The sequence below is a fragment of the Quercus lobata genome, chromosome 10, assembly GCF_001633185.2.
Source record: "Quercus lobata isolate SW786 chromosome 10, ValleyOak3.0 Primary Assembly, whole genome shotgun sequence".
Taxonomy (NCBI): domain Eukaryota; kingdom Viridiplantae; phylum Streptophyta; class Magnoliopsida; order Fagales; family Fagaceae; genus Quercus; species Quercus lobata.
The window spans coordinates 14,382,719-14,409,803 of record NC_044913.1 but is presented as its reverse complement, the minus strand read 5'-3'; the positions used below and the strand labels follow the sequence as shown (position 1 = coordinate 14,409,803).

The window sequence follows — 27,085 nt, the reverse complement described above, 5'->3', positions numbered from 1 at the left end:
AATCCTAATCCGAATTGGACTTGGATTTGGTGCAAATTTGCTTTGATTCCTTGCTCCAGTTGGACTTAAATTTAATTGGGTTGGTCTTCTCTTGAATTCATGCCTGCCTGGATGTAAGTTGATTTGATTCAATTGACTTAGCCCCATTTTGCATGTAAAGTCCTTGTAGATTAATCTGAAATCTTCTCATTCCTTCAAAGCACAAATGAATAGATAAATATAAATAAAAATCAAATCAAATCAAATCAAAAGAAATAAAGGAAAACTAACAATTTTATCAAATAAGAGGATAATAAAAATTATATGAAAATTACACTTATCACCTGCCACTAACAATATGTCGTGTCAACAAAATGTGAAATTTGTTATTAAATTTGTTGTGTCCATTTTTCAAAAAATTTCAAATCCCAAATTTCACCCTAAAATTTACCCATGGTATATCAATCACTTTAAAACAAAGATACCAGAGTAAAAAAAAAACAAAAAGAGAATAAAGAATTGGGGTACAGCCTAAACGAAAGGAGCGAAGCTTGAATTAAGCTTCGGTCGCGCCATAAACCGTGACACTCTCTCAACACCAACAGTAACACTTCACGCGCATCCCTCTCAATCCCAAGGTTCTCTCTCTCTTCCTTCTCTTACACTATTTCCCTAATGTTTCTCCAAGCCCTAGCTCTCTGTTCCTTTGTAACAATTCTGCAATTTAAAAATCCCTAAAAATTAATCAGACTTACTTTTGTTTGCAGATTTTAAGAATTTAATCTTATTTATATGCGGCGGAATTATGGCCGTTAATCCGCGAAACTGAGAGCTCCGAAAATGGTTCAATTGAATGCAAATTTGTTTGATTCCTCCGAGGTTGAGGCCGAGGCTGAGGATGGAATTTTTGAGCTTGAGCATGTTCCATTGTCAAAAAGGCGAAAGCTTTTGAGGCCTTCAACTAAGCGCCGTAAGGGTTTTGGTGGCATTGTCCAAAATGGAAGCGAAACAAATAAATCTATGTCAGTTCTCTCTTTTATTTTGTGTTTTCTGATTAGTTATTGTTTGTTTTTAATGTCATTATAGATTTTATAAGTGTGGGTTTAGTGCTAGAAAAGCATTGTTTTTTTGTTTTTTGCGTTTTGGATTTTATGCAGGCCTTGCGTTGATGTCGTTGTGAAAAAAGAAGATTTGAACTGTGATTCATCACAGGTAATTTAGCATTGAGCAATGGATTTTATTTTATTTTTTTTCTGTGAATGAGGTCTGGTTCAAATGACACTTCCTAGTTTGTGGGTTTAAAACATATTGGATGCATGTGTGTAACCTACTGATAAATTTTAAAAAAGAGGGCTTAAAGTGTTTAAATACACTATTTGTCCCTTAAGTGAAGGCCATAGGAACTAAAATGCATCATTTTAAGTTTGTTAGGGACCAAAGAGATCACTTTTAATTTTTAAAGGACTTAAATCACTTTCAATTTCAAGGATTCAAATCACTCATGAGATAAATTTTAGGGACTAACAATATATATATATATATATATATTTTAAAAAGTGGCTTCTCTAGAGGCACTTCAGCTTTTAAAAAGAAGAACCTACCCTATTAGCTTGTTTTGTAATGGGATTTTTGCTTATTTGTGAAGTAGCATGAGCTTTTCTAGACAGCTCCATGAAAATCTATCCAAGGTTAGCTTCCAAAAGCTGATACAGCTTTTTGTATTTTGGAAAGCTGCAGCCCTTCCAAACTCGCCTTTATTGTTTGAAGGTTTGACTTTTTTCATGTATTAGGAAATTCAATAAATGCTTTACTTGTTCCAGAATAAAATTTTGCTTTCCAATTAGTAACTATTGATTCTAAAGTGCTTGAATATGAAATAAAAGTCATCTTTTAAACCTTTTATAAATGGAGCCTCTTTTATGGTGGCATATTTTGTCATCTAAATTTTGCAGAGTGTAGAGAACTTTTGGTAACGAGGTTTTCATTTAATATATATTAGGGGTGGCAATATTTAACATGACCCGAGAACTGACATGGATCTTTTGTGGGTTAGTGTTTAGTGTAAATGCCTAAATGGGTTTGTGTCAAAGCGGGTCGACCTGCTTTGACATGATTAATAAATGGGTCAATTCTGTGTGGACTTGCTTAACTTGCAATCAACCCAAAATGACTCAATTCACATAAATAAATGTCATTTTATCAACATAAATTTAAATTTAAAATATAGAATTGAGAAATTAAAAGAATTTAACTGATTATATTGATAAATTCTTAATTTTCTTATAAAAATTTTTTTTTTTTGGTCGTTTTTTTAAATGAGTTAGAAATGGGTTGTGTATGTGTCAACCTAACAAGACTTGTATGTTGATCATATTATGTGGGTTATATCGTGTCAACCCGCTTAATAAATGGGTTGTATTAGGGTTGAGGAGTTTTGACACGACTATTAAATGGGTTGGGTTAGGGTTGACCCATCTAGTCGAATATGAGACGAACACGACTTGCTAACTTGAATTGCCACCCCTATATATTGGGTGCTCTAAGACTTGATGGTCAAGAGATACTAAATAGTGAAAGCTTTCGATATCTTGGATTAATAATTCATAAAGATGGAGAGATTGAAGACTATGTGAATCATATGATAAGAGCATGGTGGATGAAGTGGAGAAGCACATTATGAGTATTGTGTGATCGTAGAATACTTATTTAAGTTAAAGGGCGAATTTTATAAGATTGCTGTAAGACCAACTATATTCTATAGTACTGAATGTTGGCTATTAAGAATCAGCATATTCATAAAATGAGTGTAGTTGAAATAAGAATTTTTATTTTTATTTTTTATTTTTTTTTATAAGTAGTTGAAATAAGAATGTTAAGATGGATAAGTGAAAATGCATAAAAATATATGATTCCAAAGATAGGGGTGACCTCTATTGATGAAAAGATGAGGTAGAGTCATGTGAGATGGTAATAAATGGTATGCCTTTAGATAGAATAGAAATGGAGGAAAAGAATACATCCGGCCGATTCCGACTAATCTGTTGAGGATTTATAGTCGATATCAAAAAATTGGGATTCAGGTGATAGCCTAATGGTAAGGACTTCCTTTGTGGTGCCTCATGTTGGTGGTTTGGACCCCACCTCCCTCTCCCCCACTATTCACCTATTAGAAAATAGCCGACCCCAACAAATTTGGGGCTAAGGTTTTGTTGTTGTTGTTTACTATATAATGTTTTATTATTTTAGAATATGACAAATAATCAATCCTAGGAAAAGAAACAGAAATGGTCATCAGTATACATTATGTTGTCTATAATCTTTTGTAATTGTTTATATGCTTCCCAGCCATTTAATTTTGTTTTCATGATTATAGGAGCCACACAAATTAGGATAGGATTGTAATGGAAGTTGTTTACATTGATCCCGTGGTCAGTATATAACACCTCTCCCATTTGCATCAAGATTGGATATGGAGTTATGTATGCATGACCTATGTTCAGTGATTCATATAAAAGGTCTTGAAACTAAAATTTATATTCTGTTAGGCATTGCAAAGTAAAGTGAATATTTGTTTCAAGAATTTATTATATGATGATTGTGCCAGGTACTTTGGTTTGAACGATTTACTTGCAGTTTTTATAATTGGGTTTAGAAATATTAGAGCACAATAACATTGAAATGGTATAGAGGTCTTAGACATTGGTGAGAAGATAATTTAAGGCATTAAAGCATAGGATTGATTACGGCTACTTTAGTTGGAATAGAAGTTGAGCCATATTAATTAAAAAAGAAAAAAAATTTGTTGAGTACTCCGTTGATGAAATGAACCTTTAGTTTCTTTCTATTCCCTTTTCCTTTTTCCATGCATTGATAATATATTATTAAGTAGGTTTAAAAGGTAGAGCTTTTTGTTTCTGATAAGTAAACACAAAACGAATTTTATTCTAGTTAAAATAATAGGTTGGCTAATACTTTAGAGAGTTAAGAGTAGATTTATCCTTTATATTGTGGAAATTTATAAAAAAAGATCAATTGTACCATGGGAGACAATGGAGACACACGGTCAACAAAAAGAGCGGATACCGCGTCTCTTGTCTAATTAAATTAATTAAACTGCTGAGAGAATTTTATGAACTCTAGAAGTCTTGGCAAATCATATAAAGAGCAGTTAAGAAATAAATGGATTGCTGATGAATTGAGGATTGAGGACAGATTTAGGGATGAATTCACTTTGTGAAGTTTGAGTTTGTTATCTATCGTCTCATACATGTGTTTTACGTACCCAAAAAAAGTCTCCTACATGTGGCTCCTGTCTCTCTCTCTATTTATCTATATTGTTTTTTCAGTTAATAGAATATCCCTTACTTATCAAAAAAAGAAAAGAAAAAAGAAAAGTAAATACCTTGTTCTGCAGGGTGTTCTCCCTTTCCCTTCTGCTTGCTCTGCCAGAGTAGGAGATCAGCAATTGTCAAAGAAACAAAATTATGATAGTAAAGATCCCAGCGGAGTTTCTTCTGAAGACCCATGCTGCAGAATTCTGCTTGACTCTGCAATTGATTATTGTTTACAAAGTTCTACTTGCGGAAAATATGTGGGTTTGCCTGGAGATGGCAACCACCATGACACTCAAGTAAATGCATATCCTTATTCTGAGCAGGGAAGATGTAGTGGAGTTAACACTGATGATGTTGGAGAAGAGAAAAAACATGATGTTGGTGATTTCACTTTGCACAAAAGTCAGACATTGCTGGTGGTTCCTGCCAAAATTAAGGTTGAACATTCTGGCAACTTGCTAAATTCATTGGGTAATGGTGTAAATGGCTTTGCTGGTGATGACATGTCAGCAGTTGCGGTAAAAACTGAAATCCCCAGTGACTTTCCTGATGATCATCTTGATCACATTGTGCTGAAAGAGCGGCGAAGGATGCTGCTATCAAGGTGCCATTTTGTTATTTATCATTATTATGTAGTGGTGCCTGTTTCTTTAGATACGTTATGAACTAATGATGCGTCCTTGTTGTCAATATGTCTGGTTTTCTAAGCTCGTGTCTTTTCAATTACCTGCCACACAAAAACACAGGTATATATATATATACACGCACATACATACATACATATGAAAATATGGTGCGTACATATATAGATGTATGTGTGTGCTTACGTATGTGTATATCTGTGTATTTGCATATGCATGTATGTAATGTAGAACTAATCAAATATGGTCTTTCTATGTTATTTTGCAGGAAACTGTTGGAGCTTGCTAACCCACTTCAAGAGGTAATTTATTTTTCTGCTATTTGATTGGTTGAAGATATTTGTAATTTGTGAGAAGTAATGGGGTATTTTTTCAATATCCTATTATGCAATTTTATAGTAAAACCATTGTTCTTTTTTTTTTTTGGTTGGAAAACAGGCTTGTTTTCTAGTATTTGTTTGCAACATTGAAAATAAGCCGAAAAACATTTTCCGATGTTTGGTACGCATAGATAATCAATAATACTTTCTATAATTCCAACCCAAAACTTTCATTTATATCATGAATATAATATAGAGCAAGTGCATAAGTATATAACAATTAAGTTGCTAGAAATGGTTTGTAACACGTAGTCAACTCAAATTTGGGTTTCATGAAACCAATCTTAGAAACCAACAAATCATTTGCACCAATGAAATCAAGCACAAGCAGAATCAGAAACTATTTGAAAAGGTTGTTCACTGTGGGGAAGACTGGTCAATTTCTTTAGGAAGGAGGTGTGGGAATCGTAGTCCCTGCTGTCACCTGATACGCGAAATCACTGTCATCGGCTCATATCCTCTTACCTTTACAACATTAATTAATTGATTAATATATTTTTAATGTTTGGGGAAAAAAAGTAAAGGAGGACCAAAAAGTTGACCTGATCCCATGCAGACCCATCACGGTTCTAAAAAAATAGTGACCCATTGAAATCATGTAATTTTTCTCTGAACCTGAGTGTGTCAAACACTCAAACCCAAACATTACCCAACCCGACCCATTGCTAGGTCTACCTATATCTCAACGGTGAATTTGAAGGAGCTAAATCTAGGTGGGAGGTTGGTAGTCAATTAACTTATGTAACCCCTGCTTCTCTCCCTTGTTGGCTTTGAGTTCCTTATAGACAACTTGAAATATGAAAAGGCCTGAACCCTAGCTTATTTGGGAAACCCTAATTTTATGGCTTTGAGGTGAAAGTGTAAGGTATGCATATATATAAGTTTTGGATTATGTTTTGATTGCTAATGTGTTGATAGCAGATTAACTAATGGTATACAGGTTTTACTATGTAAACTGGAGTTGGAAAAGGCATACGATCTTGTAAATTGAAACTTTCTGTTACATATGTTGGCAAAATGTGGCTTTAGCAAGCAGTGGAGGAAATGAATTATTTATGTCCACAGTTGGATTCTCTGTCCTGGTAAATGGGAGCCCTAGTGACCTTTTTGAAAGCTCCATGGGTTGAGACAAAGGTGATCCAATATCGCCTCTTTTATTTTTAGTGGTGATGGACACTTTAGATAAACAGTATATAAGGGTTTTACAGTGGGAGGTCAAACAATGAGCCATTGATGATCTCACATCTTTTGTTCGCAGATGAAACTTCGATCTTATGTGGTTCTGATCCTGAGCAACTTGGGTATCTGAAGTATGTGCTGTTGTGTTTTGACGTGGTGTCTGGCCTAAAATTCAATTTAAGCAAATTTGAGATGGTGAGGTCCCAAACTTATCAGTTTTGGCTGAGATTCTGGACTGCAAAGTTCCTACCTTGCCTATGAAATATTTGGGGTTACCTTCGAGGGCTAGTTATAAATCTAAGGCTAAAAGAACTGATTTTGGAGAAGATGGAGAGAAGGTTAGCAGGCTGAAAGAAGTTGTGTTTATCAAACAGACGCAGAATGACTTTGATAAAGAGCACTCTATCTAGCTTACCTACCTATTTTCTTTCCTTATTCCCTATTCCAGTAAGTGTTGCTCATTCTCCTGAGAAGTTACAATGGGGTTTTGTGCGTGGAAGGGTTAGGGGATGATGTCAAATTTATTTAATAAACTGGAAGGCTGTATGACAGCCGGTCTGATATGGTAGTTTGGGTATTGGAAGCCTTGTACATTTTAATAATGCGCTGTTGGGGAAATGGCTTTGGGACAGCCAGTCTGCCACTGATACTAATTCTTTATGGAGAAATGTAGCAGCTACGAAGTGTGGGTGTATTTTGGGCTATTGGACTTCCGGTGTGCTTAAGGAACCTTATGGTGTGCTCCCTTGTGAACCTATCCGTAGAGGATGGGGGAGGTTTTCACAATATGTTGAGTTTGGGGTGGGTAATGGACTCAGAGTTTGTTTTTGGCTTGAGATATGGTGTGGAGACTGGAGATACAATCCTAGAGGATGCTTCTCTGATGTTGTATTACATTGTTAGAAAAAAGGAGGTGTTTGTGGTGGATAATATGAATTGGAATTCTGGGGTACTTCACTGGGATATTTCGTTTACTAGATCTGTTAATGATTGGGAGGTAGGGATTTTGCAGTCATTTCTTGGTCTTCTCTATTCATTTAAAGTTACTAGGGTCGAGGAAGACTGGATGTGTTGGACCCTACTAGGATGGTATTTTTCAGGTTTAAGTCCTATTATCGGGCTCTTACTACAGGTTTCCCTGGAAAAGCATTTGGAAGGCTAAGATTCCTTTAAATTAGCGTTTTACACATACAGCAGCTTGGGACAAATTCTTACCATGGAGAATCTTTGGGGCAGAATATGTGCCTAGTCGATTGGTGTTGCATGTGTAAGCAGTGGGGAGACCACTGACCATGTGCATGATCTTTGGTCTATGGTGTTTTGTCTTTTTGGAGTGCATTTGTTATGCCAAAGAGTGTGGTAGAGGAGTTGGAGTGCTGGAAGGGGGGCTTTGGTAACCATCATACTGCCGATGTATGGTCCTAATGCCCATTGTGTTATGTGTACCATTTAGAGAGATGGATCTTTGTACTTTTGATGGGATTGAGAGTTTCTGTGGATAAGGCTCTCCAGTGGGTGTAAAGGAAAATCTTTGAGGGAGAGTCTCAAGAGGCTCTCTGGTCATGAAGCCACATTGAGAATCTAGAGAGAGTCTTGAGAGGAGAAGTAGAAAACAGAGAACACACACATGAATACATAACAAACTTTTCCTCTCTAAAAATTTCAACTTTCATTCTGAGTCCATTTGTTTTTCTTGTTTTTGATTTCCCTTTCTTTGAATTTGAAACACTATTTTGAGAGACAGATTGACCAAAATATTTTGAGAGAACAAACCCAATCCTGAGAGGGCAACCCACAATCTGTACAGCTCCATCCATAACCCCAAGTACAAAAACCCACACACAGAACCAACAACAAATACATATCAAAAAAAGAAAAAAATAAGAGTGTTTTTCTGTGGAGATAAAATTGTCTCCTTTATGATCTGTGTTTGATTGGTTGGCTGCCTTAAATGGCCATTTTTGTCTACCTTGGAGGATTCTATATTTATGTAATTTTAGTTGATGCTTTGTTGCATCCTATTACACTGCCTGTGTGGGGACCACTTTCGTTTAACTTTTAATAGAACATTATTACTTATATAAAAAAGGTATAAGGTATGCATAGACGGTTAATGCAAGGTATAATATGAGGGATGCAAGTGTGTTGGGCACCTTGTGCTTATTAAAAAAAAAGGTTGTGTTGGGCACTTTGTAGGTTGATGCCTGGATCCTTGAGTCTAACACCTGCCTGGGCACTTGTGATGTGTTGGTTGGTGCTAAATTATAATTTTTTGGCTATGATACTTTGATGTTGCATGTTTTGCTTGGAAAAGAAGGAATGTTTTACTTACGGTACTTAATTGATTTTTTGTTTACAGAATTTTTAAAATTCACTAACTTTTGTACAAATGTGATAGCCAAATTGGAGACTGAATTTTTTTATTTTTGGAACTTTGTCTGCTCATATGATATTCATTTTAATGAAACAAAAAAAACACAACAGTGTTACTTAAATGCCCTGAGATGGACCAAAGATGGTGGGTTCAAATTTAAGGTAATATGGGAAGTTAAATGGATTAATGCTTTAATTTTTTGAAACTCGCAACTGTTTTTGACATTTCTTGGAATGGAGCACCTCACCTATTTTGTGGCTGAGGGAGTATTATTTAGGCATTTATGGACAGAGAGGAATTGGTTTTGGAGAATTTGTTTCTATGCACATTTTACGTGTTGATGATGGAGTGACAACCCTGTACATTACTAAGTTTTTTGGACTTCTTTGATTCCATGTGTTTAGTTGTTTTCTTTTGTGTGTGTGTGTGTGTGTGTGTACATATGCATATACATACATACAGACATATGTGTGTATGTGTATTCTTTTATTTTTCCATTATCTCTCTTTTTGTGCCATTAGTTCTCTCTTGTATAACTTTGATTAACCTGTGTGGAGTACCTTCGCTATTCTTTTATTTACTGAATTCACTTATCAAATAGTGTAAAAAGCTAAATTCTGCCTTTTTGTCACAAAAACTGTTTTAAAATGAATAAACTTGCCATAAAATTCTTCTATTCCTCCACATACTAGAGAGTGTTGGAAAAAATCTGAAGTATCTTAATGCTCACGAATTCTATGCTGTAGATTGTAATGCAAAACACTTATTCATATCCAGAAATTAGAAAATTATAGATAGTTTGTATGTTGTTGCTTTCTTGAAGAATTAGTGTCCCTTCTTTATGCTTGAGTAAAGTTTCATTCCCAGAAGAGGATTTTATAATAAAGGGTCATTATGAAATTCACCTTTGACCTCAGTTGGCCTATATTCTTCTCTGCTGCTGTGGAGAAAGAGTTCTTGCTCAGCATTAACTTAGCTCAGAAGGTAGAGAAGAGGACTATATATCTCTATATTGCCGGTTACAATCACTATGATTGAGTAGGGTGACCTCCTGGGAAGTCCTTGTGTTGCACCCCTTTCTTCTAACTTATCCAAAAAAAAAAAAAATGATTGAGTGGCATGGCTTGCTTTAAAAGAATTATAAGACATGTGTTTTATAGTTTGTTCCTTTTAGTTCATGTAATTTTTCTTGCATATAGTATTGTCCTTTTTAAGATTCAAAAGATATATTGCATTTGTTTACTCAGTAAATGTGATCTTACTGCAGTGTGCAATCTTTCATTTTGCTAAATGAGCTCAGTCATACCTTTCCCATATATATAAATCTGTGTGTGTGCCCTTGCGCACACATGCTTGTGTTTGTCTCCCTTCCTTGGCTAATTAATTGCTTACACAGGGTACTTCTGGAGGCTTATCAGAATTCCTTAAACAACAGTATGCTGAAAAAGGGAAGGAAGACATTCATGTTGGAGAGTTAGTGCCTGGAAATCAGCTTGACGACAAGCCTGAAGTAACTGCTTTTGTTTCCTGCAGAACTTTGGTAACTGGTTCGTCAGATGACATTATTGCAGAAACGTCATCTGTAATCAATCAATATTCAAGCGGATCAACTAAATCAGGTGATGATATGGAAATTCATGTAAGTGACAAGAACTCATCAGAGAGAATGATGGTGGAGTTGAATTCATCTGAGGGGCAGGGTTATGTGCCTGCTAACACAAGTAGTGCATGTACTTCACTGTCATCAACCTTTGTTAAGGTCAAGGATGAACCTGGGGATAACAATAACTTACCTGACCCTGACAAGAGTGCTATACATGACTTTTCCTTTAACAAGCAGCCATTGAAGAGTGAATTGGGAGTCTTTGATAAACCATATGGAGATGATGTAGACCATATGCCACTGCAAGACCGGATGAAGATGCCAACGTTGGTGGAAAATAACATATCGAGGAACAATGAATACTTGAAGAAAAGTGTGCTGTCTTCTGTTGGATGTAGCATTATTGCTTCAGAATCTGCTGATCCAATACGCATCAGCCGTCCACGGAAGAGAAAAAAGACTGTCACGTAGTTTCTGTTTTTGACGTATTTATATTAATTATATTTTCTTGTTCTAGCATTATTCCACTTTTCTTAGGGTTTTCCTGCTTGTTAATTCAATTGCAGTGATTCGGTTGAGTCAGCATTGGAGGAAGATGCTCCTGGACTCCTGAAGGTATATATAGCCATGTTAGTGTTGCAGTTCCTGTGACATTTGGATGAGGATTAATGGAAATGTCAATTGGCAGGTGTTGATTGACAAAGGGGTCTCAGTTGATGAAATTAAGCTTTATGGGGAGATGGAGAGCGATGAAGCTCTTGATGAGTCATTTATTGAAGAGAGTTTTTCTGAGCTTGAAGCTGTGATTACAAAGGTGTGCCAACAGTTCTGAGATTTAGATGTATTTCTCGTCTTTGCCTTGCAGTTGCTCTGATAATATGATGTGGTTTTCTTTTACTTTTGTGGTTTCTCTGTTTTAAACCATATAGGTAAACTATATATGAAATCATGTTAAGGTTATTGTTGCTTTGAGGATGAAAGACATAAGTGACCAATTAAAAACTGAACTTGGTTGAAAGAAAAGAATTGACATGGATATGCAGATTTTTGTTAAGAAGAGATAGAATCATTGATGTTTTATTTTGGTGAGTATCATGGTTGCTAGAGATGGCAAATTTTTCTTGTCTATTCTAATTGAAAATGAATTGGATTTATGGGCGAAATGTAATTTTGGCTTGTTTACCTTTGTTATGAAGTATATGCAATATTTATGGAATCAATTTAATGAAATGAAAGAAAATTTGGGAGGGGCAGTCTCTAATTCATGTTGCATCTTTTTAATTTTTTGTCTACAAGATTAACAATCTATTTAAATGTGTTGAATAATAGGGTCAACTGTCTCTGGTGTTATTATAGTTGGAGTTCATTGTTCAAGTTCCTTTGCGATATAAGATCATTGTACGTATATCTTGATTACGCTCAGTCATCATATTGGCAAAAATGCCCTTTATTAGGTGCCCAACATTATTTTAGTTATAAGGCAACTGTCCATAGTTTTCATTAAATCGTGGGTAGAAAGAGAAATTTTAAGTTTTCCATCATTGTTGTAGTGATAGCTCTCACTAACAGTCAGTTATTGTATATACTACTCCCTCTGACCCATATTGTTTGTCTACTATTTCATTTTGAGATGTCTCAAAATATTGTCTATTTTGAAAAGACAATGAACAACATTTTTATTAATGTTTTTAACTTGGCCTTTATTTATTACTGATGCTCTTTTGCCTGTAACTATGCTTCATTGGCTGTCAAATTTGATGCCCCATATTTTGCAAGAAAGGACAAAGCTTCAACTATTTCATATATCATCTATTTTGTCTCTGGACTCCCTTTGTTAAGAATCGTTTTTAAAATAAATATAGTGCAATTCGCAGTGGTTTATGTTTCCACTCTAATGGGAATATTGTTAGAGAATAACTAAAACAACCTAAACATTGTTAGGATATCTGTGGTGCTCAAAGAATTTATAAATTAACTGTCATGTAGAGCTTATGTATTCAGAGAGATCACTCTAAGATGTAGCACCATCTTGACTGGCCTGGTGTACCACACATTTGTTCTTGGTCTTTCATGTTGCTTGATATCCATTTGATTTCATCCATTTTCCTAGCTTTATGTAAAAGATCCAAGGCATGCTCCCTGTTGGATGTGAAATTGTTTCCCTTGTATGAGAAACAGAATGGAAAAAACATATTGCTTCGGTTGTTTATGTGATGTAGACATAAATGTAGAACATTTTTATTTAATACATAGACATGGAACATAGATGTGACATGCCATAGACACATTGATGTAGAAAATATCGAATAGACACTCCCAGGGAATAGTATTTGTTATAAGAAAAATAATCTTTACATTGATGTAGAAAATATCGAATAGACACTCCCAGGGAATAGTATTTGTTATAAGAAAAATAATCTTTACTTGTATAAAAGCAATATAAGAGTTGGGCATTTTCTGAAAACAAAAAATTGGTTTATACAGTTGTCTTAAAGCATGTGGTTGGTGTTAAAAGGAAAGAGTTATATGTAGTTCGATTATCCAGTTCTACTCAGGGTTCTGGGTGTAGCAGGAAAATAAGCTATATGTGAAACAGTGCTCATACAAAAATGCTCTTTCTTGGCCATTAGATCAGCAAGGGTGTGATTCAGATGGAACAAGAGAAGATAAGGTCTGTTGTTGATTGGGAAGTGCTAAAGGAGAGAGCAGGCGGCAGCGGTGAAGCCGGATGCTCGAAGCGATTTTAGATATTCCCAATACATTAGAAAATCATTGCCCATAGATAAAGACTGTTTCAACATAAAAATATGACTGTAATAGTGAACTTGAAATTGTAACCTTCCATTGCTCTGTCTTTGATAGCATGCAGTTGATAATGAAGACAAATATTTAGAAAGTGAAGTGAGGGATCTTTATAGGTAGTCAGTCTTTAGTTAACTCTGCCCATGCAATGCCCAAAGACTTCCATGCCTTTCCTTTTTGGACTTACCCAACTGGAGATCTCGGACAAGTTTTTCTTCATATTTAGAGCAAGGAGTGAAACTACAAGAAAATTTTCTTTATCTTTATGGATATCCAACTCATTTTCTAATAGTTGGAGCCTCTTCCCAAGAAATGGGTAAAACAAATGGAAAAATTGGAACATAGGAATAGATTTGATTCCAATGCAGATTACCCATCAGAGACTCGCTTAGACAAATCATCTGATCTATTCCATCAACATTGATTCTTTCCTTCCTGAGGAAATTGCATAAGTGATGATTGAGATCACCAATTCTTTCCTCCTGGTTTTCGAAAGCAACATAAACCTCTGACCTGCAAGTCATGTTATGGGGAACTCACCATTCCTGCTCTTGTCTGGTAACTTTGGCAAATGAAACCAAAAAGATCATGGAATTTTGAGTGGGGCACAAGCTTTCTTTGAAGACCTAATCCGTTGAATGTAATGCATAAAAAGAAGGTGAAAGGTTACAAGTCCTGAGGACTTGCAGCGAGCTTCCTAGATAGAAGATAGAGAGAGGAAGCATTCTACCGGGCCTTAGGTGACAAGAAGGAAGTCGTTAACTCACTTCAAGATGGGGTTTCCATGCTGCAAATTATGAGTATGTTGTAGTTAAATTTTGTTTTCTCTAAGTGAAACTCTACTTCCAAAATTTAAAGAATTTTAAAAATACTATTGTGATTAAAAAAGTTTCTAGAAATTTAATGAAATTTTATAATTTCTATTATATTATTTTAATTATTCTAAAAATATATATATTATTTTAATAATCTACCATACTTTTTTTTTTAATAAGGGTCGGGTCTTATACGTGATTGCATTGTGTGTTTCAAGCAAGTATTAACATTGTTTATTCTCTATGAAACTCTACTACTTATAAAAAAGAAAAAGAAAAAGGAAAATGAAACTCTACTACCTAAGTTTTAAAATATTATGATTAAAACTCCATTATCAAAACTTTCAAGAAATTTAAAATGTATTTTCTTATTCATTTTTTGAATTATTTTTGTAATCTATTATAATTTTTTGTTTTGATAAAAAATTGGTTTATACAATGTGCTCTTGCTGCTTTTTTTATTATTTTTTATTATTTTTTTAAATCTTATTTATCTATCTATTTCAATTATATTATTGAAGGTTTTTTTTGGTGTATATGTGATTTTTGATTAATCTGTGCATTGGACAGACACACGTTGTGCTTGCATTGTGTGGTTCACCATAGGTATTACATGTACAAAGTGCTTTTACCATGTGATGCATTCTAACTATTTATTTGGATTAGCTTATTTTGGGCAACTTATTTTTAAAAGTGGAGCTTGTTTTATATATATAAAAAAAAAGGAAAAGAAAAAGTGGAGCTTGTTTTAATTAGTGAGCTTTTAATAAGCTGTAACTAGAAAAAGGTGAGGCTTTAAAAAGCTATACCTAAATAAACTAGGGAAAATAATATTGCCAATAAGCCCTAACAACTAAATAAAAATTATTAAAATAGTATTTACTCTAAGTGAAACTCTTTTACCAATGCTTTAAGAAGTTCAAATTAATTTTATGACTAAAACTAAATTACCAAATGTTTCAAGAAATTTAAAATAAATTTCATTATTATTTTAATAATAGCTTGGGTCTTACATTATTTATTTTTTCCATGTAAATTAATTTTTGTTCTTTCATTTATATAGTCTATTTTATTGTTAAATTTAAGTTATATTCTTGAAATATTTTATTTTGAGAGAGAGAGAGAGAGAGAGAGAGAGATTGATTTTAATTTAGTTTTATCTAATTCTAGAACTCAACTGTTTTTTTATTGGTCAGTTGAAATTTGTTTTAGGTTTTCTTAGTTAATTATTTTCATTACTATTTTAATTAATTTCTTAGACTCGAGCATTTTTGTAATTCAATAATTTGGTATTCTGAATTCAATTAGAATTAGGTTTTATGTCTCTATATAAGCAAGCTAATGTGTTCCTAAAATATTTCCAATGGTTTGATGGGGTGGCTTCATTTTTCTATCTATTAGAATCTCATATTCCCATTAGGGAGGGGAATGATAGAATGAGATGGAAGTTGAAGAGAAATGGGGATTTCACTATGTGATCTTTTTATGAGACATTACAGTGCTCATCTTCTATGCCTTTCTTTCATTTTTTGTATGGACAGTGGCTTGGGTGAAAATTCTCACTTGTGAGAACCTGATCAAGAGGGGTTATGATAAGAATCCAACCTATTGATTTTCAGTTTAGTAGTTCTTCGAGGGAACTAGGCCTCCATTGATTGATTCTTCGAGGGAATCTACCTCCAGTAGCAAATTCAAGAATTAGCTATTTTCTATATTATTCTTCAATGAAATGCTTACAATCTGATTTGTGGCTTATATCCTATTCTAACTAACTAGGTACAACACAGCACAGCTTAACCAACTAAGCCTAACTAACTAAGTACAACACTTAATGCAATACCACAATAGCATAACAGTACAACACCTTAGTTACAAGCCTCTCTTGCCACTCTATCACAACAGCTCATCCTGACACACTACCTTGCACTGCCCAACACACTACCCTGCATTATCCATCAGGCTGCCCTGCATTATCCATCAGGCTGCCCTGCATCACGGACTGCCTAGCCCTGCAGTCTACACTGTCCAGCCACGCAGCCTCTCAATGTACTTCAGTCAGGGTCCTAACAGGTTATTCAATAGTGAGTTGGTGTTGTATGTGTCATCGTAGTGGGGAGACTGGATCACCTTTTGTTACATTGTAGTGTAGCTTTTTGGGTTGTGGAGTTTCATATTCAAGTTGTTTGGGAGTTTTACTGGAGAAGGTTCTTGATTTATTATGTGGGTGGTGGAGTAGGGGACCAAATATCTGGAATCTTGTTTCTTCATGTTTGATGTGGACTATTTGGAGGGAAAGAAATCGACTTACTTTTGAGGATGTGGAATGCATGTCTACTCAATTGCAAGCATCATTCATTAGCTCTTTCTATAAGTGGTCTTTTGTATCAGGTCTCACATATATTAACTTTGTTCAATTCTTCATAGAGTTGATTCACATGTAGATATTTTTTCAATTGTAATTCTTTAGGCTACTTTGTGTATTTTTCCATGAAGGAGCCTCTTTTCAATAAAATTATTCTTACCTATCAAAAAAATAATACAAAATATTTCCAACGGTTTGGTTCTTACTCCAGCTAACCCTAGGTACTAACTCGTAGATTTATTCTCTCTTGCTAGGTGCTGATTTCTAGGTTGTCTATCTTTTTTATTTTACTGGTCTTTAATTTTATTTGTTGTTGCATCTGTTTTGGTTTTTTCCTACGTTAAGTTTTGGTATTGGAGCTGCTTTGTTCTACATCAATTTTGGTGTTAGTCCAACATATCAAACCAGCCCAGCCGATTTATAATAAAAAATTCATGCCCACTCTGGGCCAACTCAACATACGACCAGTTTTGATTAGGCTACTATGGAACAAACCCTAAAGAATATCGTGAAAACTGTCCAAAATCTATTTGCAAAGTTAGATAAGCATATTAGAATATATGACCAATGGAATGCCTGATTAGATAGAAAGATGGATGGATAATGATAGCATCCATCCAAAGGCTGACCAATAATCTTGAAGTTAATGCTTCACACGCTAGATAATAATGTTGAGCCACCAAAAATTTGTGTTGAAATGGTAGTTTTGATGCTAGCAGATATTGCTACTATAAAAGCATACTGCAGAGCCTAAACAGTATGATGGAATGTCTGAACCGTGTGCAATAGACTTACTATAGCCTGTGCAAGGAAAACTCTATTCTAATTTTGTTTATTTATTTCTAGAAGTCAGTTGCATTCTTATTGATCATTTGGATTTTATTTTAGGTTTTATTAGTTAATTAGTAATTTGTTTAATTTCTTAGAATTAAGGCTATTTTTGTAATTTAATAATTTGGTTTTACCAAGTTAATTAGAAGTAGGATTTAGTCCTAATAATCTATATAAGATACTATTTTACTCTTGTGGAGACAATTTGGTTGATTAATAAAATCCCTCTTGTGATTTTTTTAATGGAGTGTTGTTGACTCCAGTCAACCTTAGGTGCTGATTCTTGGGTTTGTTCTCTCTTGTTTGGTGTTGAGTGTTGACTCTAAGCATGCCTAGGTGTTGACTCCTAGGTTATCTTTCTTCTTCTTCCTTTTTTGTTTTTGTTTTTGTTTTTGTTGTTGCATCTAGCGGTAGATAGGGTTCAAGTTACACTTGAGGTAAATCATGGTGTGGAGAGATTGAATCCCCACGTCATTTGATTTCCCAAAATGTGGTAAATTGAGGAAGGATCCAAATATGAGCCAGGAATTTGAACAATGTAATACTTTATTGAATAGATCAAATATGTGTTCAATCTCAATGTTTGTTGATTTGGTGTGGTAAGACATTGCAAGATTGAGTAATGAAAGTCCTACTAATCACAATGGTGGAAGAAACTATGTCAGAAATGCAAGTTCTCATTCTTTTGTGACAAAATGAAGAAGACCAAAAATAAAGGCAAAACGACAAGGGATTTTGATTTGATGAATGTATGGGGCTACCTAGTGACCTCATATTGAATGGTTTGCAGTTTCTTAGCAAGATATCCTTCATGAGTGGATTTGTGAAGTATTTGTTAAGGTTTTAAAGTTGGTAGATTCTTCATGGACCTACGTTTTGGATTCTGCTTGTTGTAATGAAAAGGCAACTTTCCTAATGGGATTATGGGGGTGGGAACTAACAATTGTAGTTCATGTCTGTATTTAGCATGGTTGAATATAATCATGAAGGCAATTTTTTTTTTCCTTCCTTTCCTTGTTCGCAGCAGTAAAAAATAACAAAGAGCTGTTCCAATCAAAGAGACGAAGAAGAAGAGTTTTGAGAAAGTAAGAGACGTGGATAATAATGATTCTCATTGCCAATAGATCTAATGGAAATCAACAGTGTTGAAAGCTTGTAAAATGCGAGAAGTTATACCAAGTGTAATTTTAACTTATCTCGTATATGCATACATCTATACATATATACATGGTGGCCGTTTTTTGTAAATATACTTGAGGCGGGTAGCGCACCCCCATCCTCACTGGGTTCATAATTTCTCTCCCTATTCAAATCCTCCCTGATCAGGGTATGTTAGAGTGGGGTAAATTGCCGCTCTACATATGATCTTCCCTCCTAGGATTTGTCTAAGTGGGATCAGTACTATGTGACGGTCATATCATGTGAGATTGTTAAATTTATTTGTACCTGTATTTGATTCATATGAAGGACATACATTGGGTGCGTGTGTAACTTACAAATACTTTTTTAAAGAAAAAGTTGAAGGGCTTGCCTTAAAGTTTAAGGATTGTGGGTTCAAATTTGGGTACTGGGTAATCATCACAAAATTTTCTCCTATGAAACACTCAATTTTTTAAATCTAATGACAGTGGTTAAACAAAAAGAAATAGGAACGCTAACTTCTTCAAAATCTCATAATTCTTGTTTTAGTACACTATAAAAATTTGTCATTTTGATTCCAAAGCAAAGCACCTTGATAATACCTGAGTAACATTAATTCCTCCTCTCCCTCTAAAGACTTTTCTAACTTTTTAATCTTTTTTTCCTGATGATGTAATCTACATTTACAACATATTTGAGGGTATAGGTTGAGACAATTAAATTGTAGTTTCTGCATTCTATTGCTGATGTAATAGTTCCTGCCTAATTGGTGGATTGTCTGTAAGAATGACTTCGGAGTGTCATCTGGCGTGTGGTAGTAATGAGTGAAGGAATAGAGTTAAGCACTTCTGGTGGTCAAAGTCTCTAAAATATGATATTATTGATTTATTTTTTTTCCATGTGGCAGTTTGCACCTTTCGATGAATTCGGTTCCTTATCTTAGTTTCTTGATTCATGTGGACAGCTTTTCTCTCAGCGGGAATCCTTTATAAAATTTGCTCCTGTACGATGCACAAAGGGTGCTAGAGCTACTTATTGCTTGGCCTGTCTATTTTCACTTGTGGAGCAGGTAACAAATTTCTTAAACCTGATTATCTGAATATTTCATACTCATTTTTGTCCATTAGCTAACCATCTATTTGTATTGGGTGATAAGTTCTAATTTTTTTAGTCATTCTTTTCTGATTTAAGTTATTTCATTTTTTTATAGGCCCGATATTTGCAGTTTCGACAATGGCCTGTTGAATGGGGGTGGTGCCGAGACCTCCAATCATTTATATTTGTCTTTAAAAGACATAACAGGTGCATGATTTTCATCATAAAATTGCTAGTGTTTGTATGTTTGTCAACTTGACATTGTTGGCATACTGCCTAATATAGCTTCAGCATTTGAAAGTTGGGATTGATTGTTTTAACATTGTATTAAAGCCGTATATTTTTAAAGGATCCTTGTTTTATAAGTCTCAATGATCCAAAACCTATTAGTTTCATGTGTTCTGAAAATATTAGGCCTGCTGTTGGTTCGGTATTATTTGGAAAGTGCACACATTAGGGGATGTGTTAGTGTTAGCATTTTGCTGATATAGACCTAATTCTTAATAGCCTAAGCTTTTGGGATTGATGCTTTCTTACCCAAATGATGTCTGATGTCTATCTTTTTGTCTAGTTGTCTAATGTTAGAGTTCCTGATCCAGGATAGTGCTGGAACGTCCTGAATATGGCTATGCAACCTACTTTTTTGAGATAGTGGATTCCTTACCCGTTGACTGGCAGATCAAGCGTTTGGTGACTGCAATGAGGCTTAGTAGCTGTGGCAGGGTTTCTCTAATTGAGAACAAAGCATTAGTGGTAATGGCTTTAGTGCATCTTTCAAGATGACAGGTCAATTATATCATTTTCTTATGGTTATTACTGACTTTGTTATATTAATTGGCCTGCTAGGACTGTATGTATATAATAAATGTCTATGATAGATGTGCCATGGGGCCATGTATGACTGGGTAGGAAACTACATTGACCTCAACCTTCTGCTCCTAGATTAGGAAATTTGGTTTTAAAATTTTTTATGTCATTGTTCAATCTGATGCTTGGGACACTTGACTGGATTCTAATCTCTGTTAGGTTAACTTCTAACATCATGTGTAGGCTGTTACCATTTTTTTTAAAATATTCCTTGGATTTTGAAAAGTCCAAGGTATATACTAATGCTTATTGCTAACATTGTTTCCAGACTATTTTCATACAAAAATTGGTATAGTAGCCTGAAGGAGGTGTGTTTGTGTGTTGTCTGTACTCTGCATTACGTTACTTTTAACTGTTTCATTTCTCTGATTATCAAATGTCAGTTTTTCATATGCGTGCTCATGGTAATAAAAATTTGAGTAGCTTCTCATTACATTTGGAATTTGTACACATAACTAGCTTCTCATGTCATTGATCCCAATAGGAAAAAAAGAAGAAAAGTTACTTCTAGAGTTAGTCTGTTTGCAATCTAATTTCTTTTAGCTATGGCCTGTATTCATAGCTGGCAGTTAATGTAAATCCATCAATTTGCTTTAAAAGTAGATTGGGTTGGGTGGTTCTGTTACTAAGCAGGTGGTTGGTTTTGGGTATCCTAAAGTTGATCCCACCATTAAAAATGGGTCTGTTTGGGCTCTTGACCTGCCAATCCAAGTTCTACAGATCAGTTGTAGTTAGGGATTTTTTTTCTTTTTTTCCTATTTGGGTGCAAGAAGAGTCTAGTAGAAGATGAACAAATGCATTTCATTAGTATGGGCCAAAGGCTACCTTAAAAAATGTTTTCTATCAGGGGTAGTCGATTGTTTGATTTTATTAAATTACCTTTTTTTTTTAGAGTAACTTTTTAAAAATGTTAAATTCTGAGAATAATACTGGCTTGATGGTTCTGGTTTGGAGTTGACCTTATTAATCATGTTGGATTTGGGTTGAGCGTTTAAGGAACCACCCAGAATTATGACATAGATTTCTCTAACTGGATTTACGGTTAAGATTATTTGGTTCTTATATTTCTTTGTTTTTATCATCAACTGTCTTCTTGACTCTCTGTGATTACCTGCTGTATGGTAATGTATTTTGAGGTCCATATATGTTTAGTAAAGATGAATGTTGAGCTTAATATAATTGAGGTGGAATGTGCAAATGTTGAAGAACTCTAGGTAATACATATGCTTGGCATGGCTTGAATTTTGTAATATTGCATACAATGCAAATGATTTGGGGAAGAAGCAGCTGAAATGAAAGTCTTTATCATGCTAGACTGGTGACTAGTAGAAAATGCAATGTGGTTTGAGTATCCATATTGTGTTTAGCTAATTATGAAGGGGATAGACACAAAATTTGTAATGCTAAATGCTGGTTAAACGAAATCTCCTACTAACTATTTTTAAACAAATTCATGATGCTTCTGTAATAATCTATAAACATGAAATTGATGCTATTGGCCTATATAAGTCTTTTTCTGTTTAATTGTGTCTTGTGCCTGGGAATCTGTTAAGGTTGGAGAAGACTTGACTGAAGGGGAAGCGAAGGTTTTAATGGAATATGGTTGGGTACCAAATAGCGGCTTGGGATCAATGCTTAACTATTGTGACAGAGTTGTGCATGATAGGAAGAATGAGAGAGACAGCTCAGAATGGAGATCCAAGATAGCAAAGATGCTGATGGATGGTTACAACGGTGGAATTAAGGTTGCAACCAACATTCCAAAGAAGTTTGAGAACAACGTAGGTTCTCAAAACCCAGAAATTAAGTTGGAGTTTTAACTTGTGATTCGCTTGTTTTGAAACGTGTAAATAATTACATAGAAAAATATTGAGCTTTAGGACAATTGCTAACAGTTTATTGTACTGGTGTATTTGTCTCGTTGTACATGAATAAAATTTTCCTTTTATTTACTTTTATTTTTAAATTTTTGTTTATAAATTTTAATTGTTCTAAGTGTAAGACATTCCCTTTTGTGTCAATTAGTAAAGAATTGTCGTAGGATTTGAGAATGGTGAAATTGTTCCTTTTGTTTCACTTTCATTGGCTGTGGACAAAAAGTGACTGTCTGTGGTGTGTGTGATCTATTTTAATAAAACAATCATTTAAAATTATTTAAAAATGGATAAAGTTTTCGTTCAAACTAGACTCCCATCTCTCACTTAAAAATTAACACCACTTTATATTTTGAAAATTTAACAATTTAATTGCATGTTCTTTATGTTTTTAACATGTATGTTAAATTTGAAATTTTGTTCAAATCGGATGTTAATTACTTTTAAATCCATAAACGTATTAATGTGCATAATTTAAGATTACAAAAACTTGAAATTTAAGAATTTGTTTGATGACATGGTTATTGATTTTTTTATATTCTTATTAAAGGATAATAAGAAATTCAATTTATTAGTGGATTTGTCAAAATTCATATTCAATAAAAAATGTTCAAAAAAATTTGGCTAGAGTGCAATTGTAAATTACACTTTTTAAGTTTTTGGGTATTTAGATTTTATACCTTGAAATTTTAGAATTTGAATTTTATCCATTGAAGTTATATTCTACTTGCAATAACAACCATTCTATCTATAATTTTTGTTAAGTATTACATAAGATCAAATAAAATAATATCATGTCATTTTTATTTTGTAATGTCAATTATTAAAATGAAATTTGTAAAATCTAAAAATTATAAGAAACTAACAACAAAAAAAACTTAATTTAACATTTTCTTTTATAGGCATCCAAACAAAATTTCAGCCACCAAACCCCACTACCACATCATGGCATCACCGCAGTGAGAATTTTTCCAGAATCCAAACAAAATAACAGCCACAACTCCACACTTGCACGTATGGTGGTCCTTTGCCTAACAAAAGATCCTCCACCCAATCTCGAAACTCATGTCACGGCAGAGAGAGGTGTTGGAGTTCAATATGAGCAAGCCCTTTGAATTGTGGATATGTCACGCACTCATGCCCACCAATTGTTCGAGGAAATTCCTTGTTAAATTAAGGGAATAAAAAAGAAACAAATGCTTGTGATTCTAATCAAATGTAAACTAAAGTTTCAAACAACAAATATACAAAAATCATATCATACACCCCACAAAAAAAATTGGAATCAAAATCATCTGTAAAGGGAGCACAAGTTAGAAAGATTTCTATCTAGTTCCAAGAAAAAAAAAAAGGGTGGGAAGAGTATTGTAGCATTCTGTAGGTTTTTTTTTCCTATTCAATCTCTCTCTCTCTCTCTCATTTTTTTTCATGTGCAACCATGTGGGTAGCCTCGTATTAGAAAATTCCTAACTCTAGGGTTTAGTGTAATAGGTTATTGAAGCAAGTTTTTTAGATCAAGAAAGGTGGTGAGACAATGAGGTGACCTCCTTCATAACTTGTCACCCATAAGGAGGAAACTCTAGCCTTCTTTTTCTCTCTTCTTTGTACTTTCCTTCCCTTTTAGGGTTCCATCACTGAAAAACCGTGGGATCTGGTATGTGGACTATTGTAGGTGCTCGTATCTCATGGTTCCTACGTACCAACAAGTCCCTAGCTAGAGTCTGTAAAGGTCATTTTCATTGCTCATTGCTGAAATCATAGAAAGATGTTGTGGTTCAACATTCTTCTTTTGTTGTGCGTGTGTGGATCTAAATGTTTGTGTCAAAACCTAGAGGTATGTTCTCAGATCTCTTAGATATGAGTCATATGACCATAGGTGGGTTTCTTTATTTCCTTCATTGGTATTAGTTATTGGGATCTTCCTTGAAGTGTTGAAGCTCATAAAAGATTGTAGACATCTCATTTTGTACCCATTACAACTCGAACCCCCCATTCCCCAATGACGACATTACTTTGAGGCCCAAGATTGATTTGGGGCCTAATCTCGTAAATATTGACTTGAGGATTTATTTATGGAAGATTTTTTTTTTTTTGGAAGAATAAACTTATTTTTGGAAAAGAAAGGCTGTTGGAAACCCTAAGTGTGCGTACACATACATGTATATGCACACACATACACGTGTATGCGCACGCACACTCAAACTATGTGTACGCATACTTAGGGTATGCGCATGCATATCTCAAGTATAGGAATGACAATTTTGCCCCGCCTCGCTTGACTTGCCCCTTCCTGCATCGCCCCACGCAGGTTTTCTCCGCCTCGCAAAGGTGATGGGGTGGGGATGAGGCAAGATTTTAGCCCTACACCACGGGGCGGAACGAGGATGGGTTTAGACTTTTTAGACCCAACCCACCCTGCCCCACCCCATCCTTGCCCCACCCTGCCCTACATTGATAAGGACTAAATTGTAAATTTTTTATACACTAAAACCCTATTATTTAAAAAACATATCATTAACTTATTTTATTCTACTCAACAGGGCTTTTTGTCTCTTTTTTTTTTTTTTTTTTCTCTAGCAAGGTTGGAAATAAGGTACCAATTTTAACATTTTCTTTTCTCTTTATTATAAACAAATTTATATACTATTGAATCATTGATTTTGTATTTTGAGATTTTTGTTTTTGTTGTGATATTGTCTTGTTAAATATTTTAATAATATTATTCAATTTTTGCTAAAAATTAGTTTGATTTGATGGGATAAATTTATTTGTATTTTCAAGTATATTTTTATAAACGAAACATGTTTTGTTAAAAAAAATTGTAATAGTTGTGGGCAAATTAACAAGAAGTAGAGTTTTACGGGGTGGGATGAGGTTTTGCAAGATAGAGTCTTACCCCATCCCCACCCCGCCCCACATGACAGGAAAAATTTTCTTGTCTCATCCCTACTCGGGTATGCACATGCATCTAAGGTTCTGAAACTATGAAAGAAAAGCTTTTTGCACATAATTCCATGTAGAATGAATCCCACATCATCTAGAAGCCATAAAATGCACTTTTTTCAAGAGGAGGCGAAACAGAGAAGATTCACTAGAAAATAGTCAATCAAAGAGGGAGTTTTTTACAAAACATCCTCAAGTAAATTTTTTACTTGGTTGGGACCTATTTTGTTCTTGACTTTTGAGTTCTAAAGCTTACTAACCTGTTGGTTTTGTTGTTGATTAGATTGACTGAGGGGAACGGTCAAATCAAGCTCTAGAGAGTTCTTGTGTTGAGGTCAATGTTTCAACTTTGGCTCTTCACTTTTCTTTGTTTTATTGTTGGTTTATATGTTTTTATTACTTTAATATGTTTAGCTAGTTTAGGTTTGCTTTGTGTTTGTGTTAGAAGCATATTAGGTTGCTAGTTTTTCTTGTTTTGTTTAGTTTCCTTTTCTATTTTGTAGGGTTTAGATTTTTGGGTGTGTATACCTGCGCATACTTTATGCATGCGTACGCATACTTAGTTGGGATGCGCACGCATACCCTACGTATGCACATGCACACTTATGTCTAGAAACCCAGATCCATTTTTCCTGCCTTCTTGTTTTCTTTCACATGTTTAGGTTCTATTTAACTTGTTTTTACATGTTTAAGTCCTGGGTCAATAGGTTAATTTGTTTTGTTTGTTTATTAAATAATTGATTAGGGTTTGTGTTTTTGATTGAATACCATGAACATGCATATAAACATGAACATGCATTGATACATAGGTGCTTTGATGCAGTGAAGTAAGTAAGGTAAGTCATACATAAACCGTATGAACATGCATTCGAGTGATTGAACATAAGTTTTTTGACAATATGCTTGATTGAATACCATGAAGTTTTGGATTGATGCTTGGCTTTATCTTGTTGATTTTTAACATATGCATGAACTAATGTCCTTAGCATGTGAAAAAGAGATGTTGCTCAGACAAATAGAATTTGGGTTGTGCATAATTATCAAATAAAGAAAATAAACAAATGATATTGTGATTATTAAATGTTGTTTATTTTTGTTAATAAAACATTTCATAATTCGAGTATCATTTCACCCCCAAACCTAGTGATTGTTTAGATTGTCCTTGGGTAAATGAAAATTATTTTAATGGGAACCACGGTGGAGTATATTAGATTAATTCTCTCACGAAGATTTTACGTGTTATAAAATTTTTAATCTCACAGAAATTGTATAAATTACTATTATCTAATTTTTTTTTATGCGGAAAAAAATGATTAAGGAAAATGCTAGAGTTATAAACTTTATTATAAAAACTTTTACAAATTGTTGATATGGTGAGTGATTATTGGTAAATAAAAAAGTAATGTTATTGGTGGGCTTAGATGAGAACCAGTAAGAAGTACACGCACTTTGTCCCTACTTCAACTATGAAGGGGATGCTTGACACTTCTGCCACCTTGTCGTGTACACCACCATGGACTTTGATATCACTTGTTGGGAAGTGAAAACCTTGGGGAGTCTCTAATAATGAAATAGTTAATAGACTTATAAGCTCATGAGTTTGGGCCAATTATGTTATATTGAACACTGACACTTCTTGTTATTATTCCATGTGATACTTCACATGCACATGTATACCCAACAAAAATACAAAATTTAAAACTTTGATATTATAAATGTGTCAAGTTAACGGATGCTCTTAGGACAATTGTTAATAAACTATTTAAGGAAAGTTTTGACATTACTTTAATAGGAAATATAAAAAGCTGTAAAAAACTAATTTTTTATTTATTATTTTTCTATAAAAAGTTTCTAAAAATATTTTAT

At 34.2% G+C, this 27,085-nt stretch overlaps 1 protein-coding gene across 1 annotated transcript; it reads left to right on the top strand.

The window, feature by feature from the left end:
• Positions 1-486: 486 nt before the first annotated feature.
• On the top strand, positions 487-22,307 carry LOC115964012. Its single transcript, XM_031083299.1, has 12 exons — positions 487-617; positions 747-1,001; positions 1,137-1,191; positions 4,394-4,917; positions 5,223-5,256; positions 10,284-10,957; positions 11,057-11,105; positions 11,179-11,304; positions 19,405-19,509; positions 19,651-19,742; positions 20,135-20,288; positions 21,956-22,307. Exons 2-12 carry the CDS (start codon positions 820-822, stop codon positions 22,220-22,222), a joined length of 2,262 nt encoding a protein of 753 aa, XP_030939159.1. The 5' UTR covers positions 487-617; positions 747-819; the 3' UTR covers positions 22,223-22,307.
• The last annotated feature ends 4,778 nt before the right edge of the window (positions 22,308-27,085 follow it).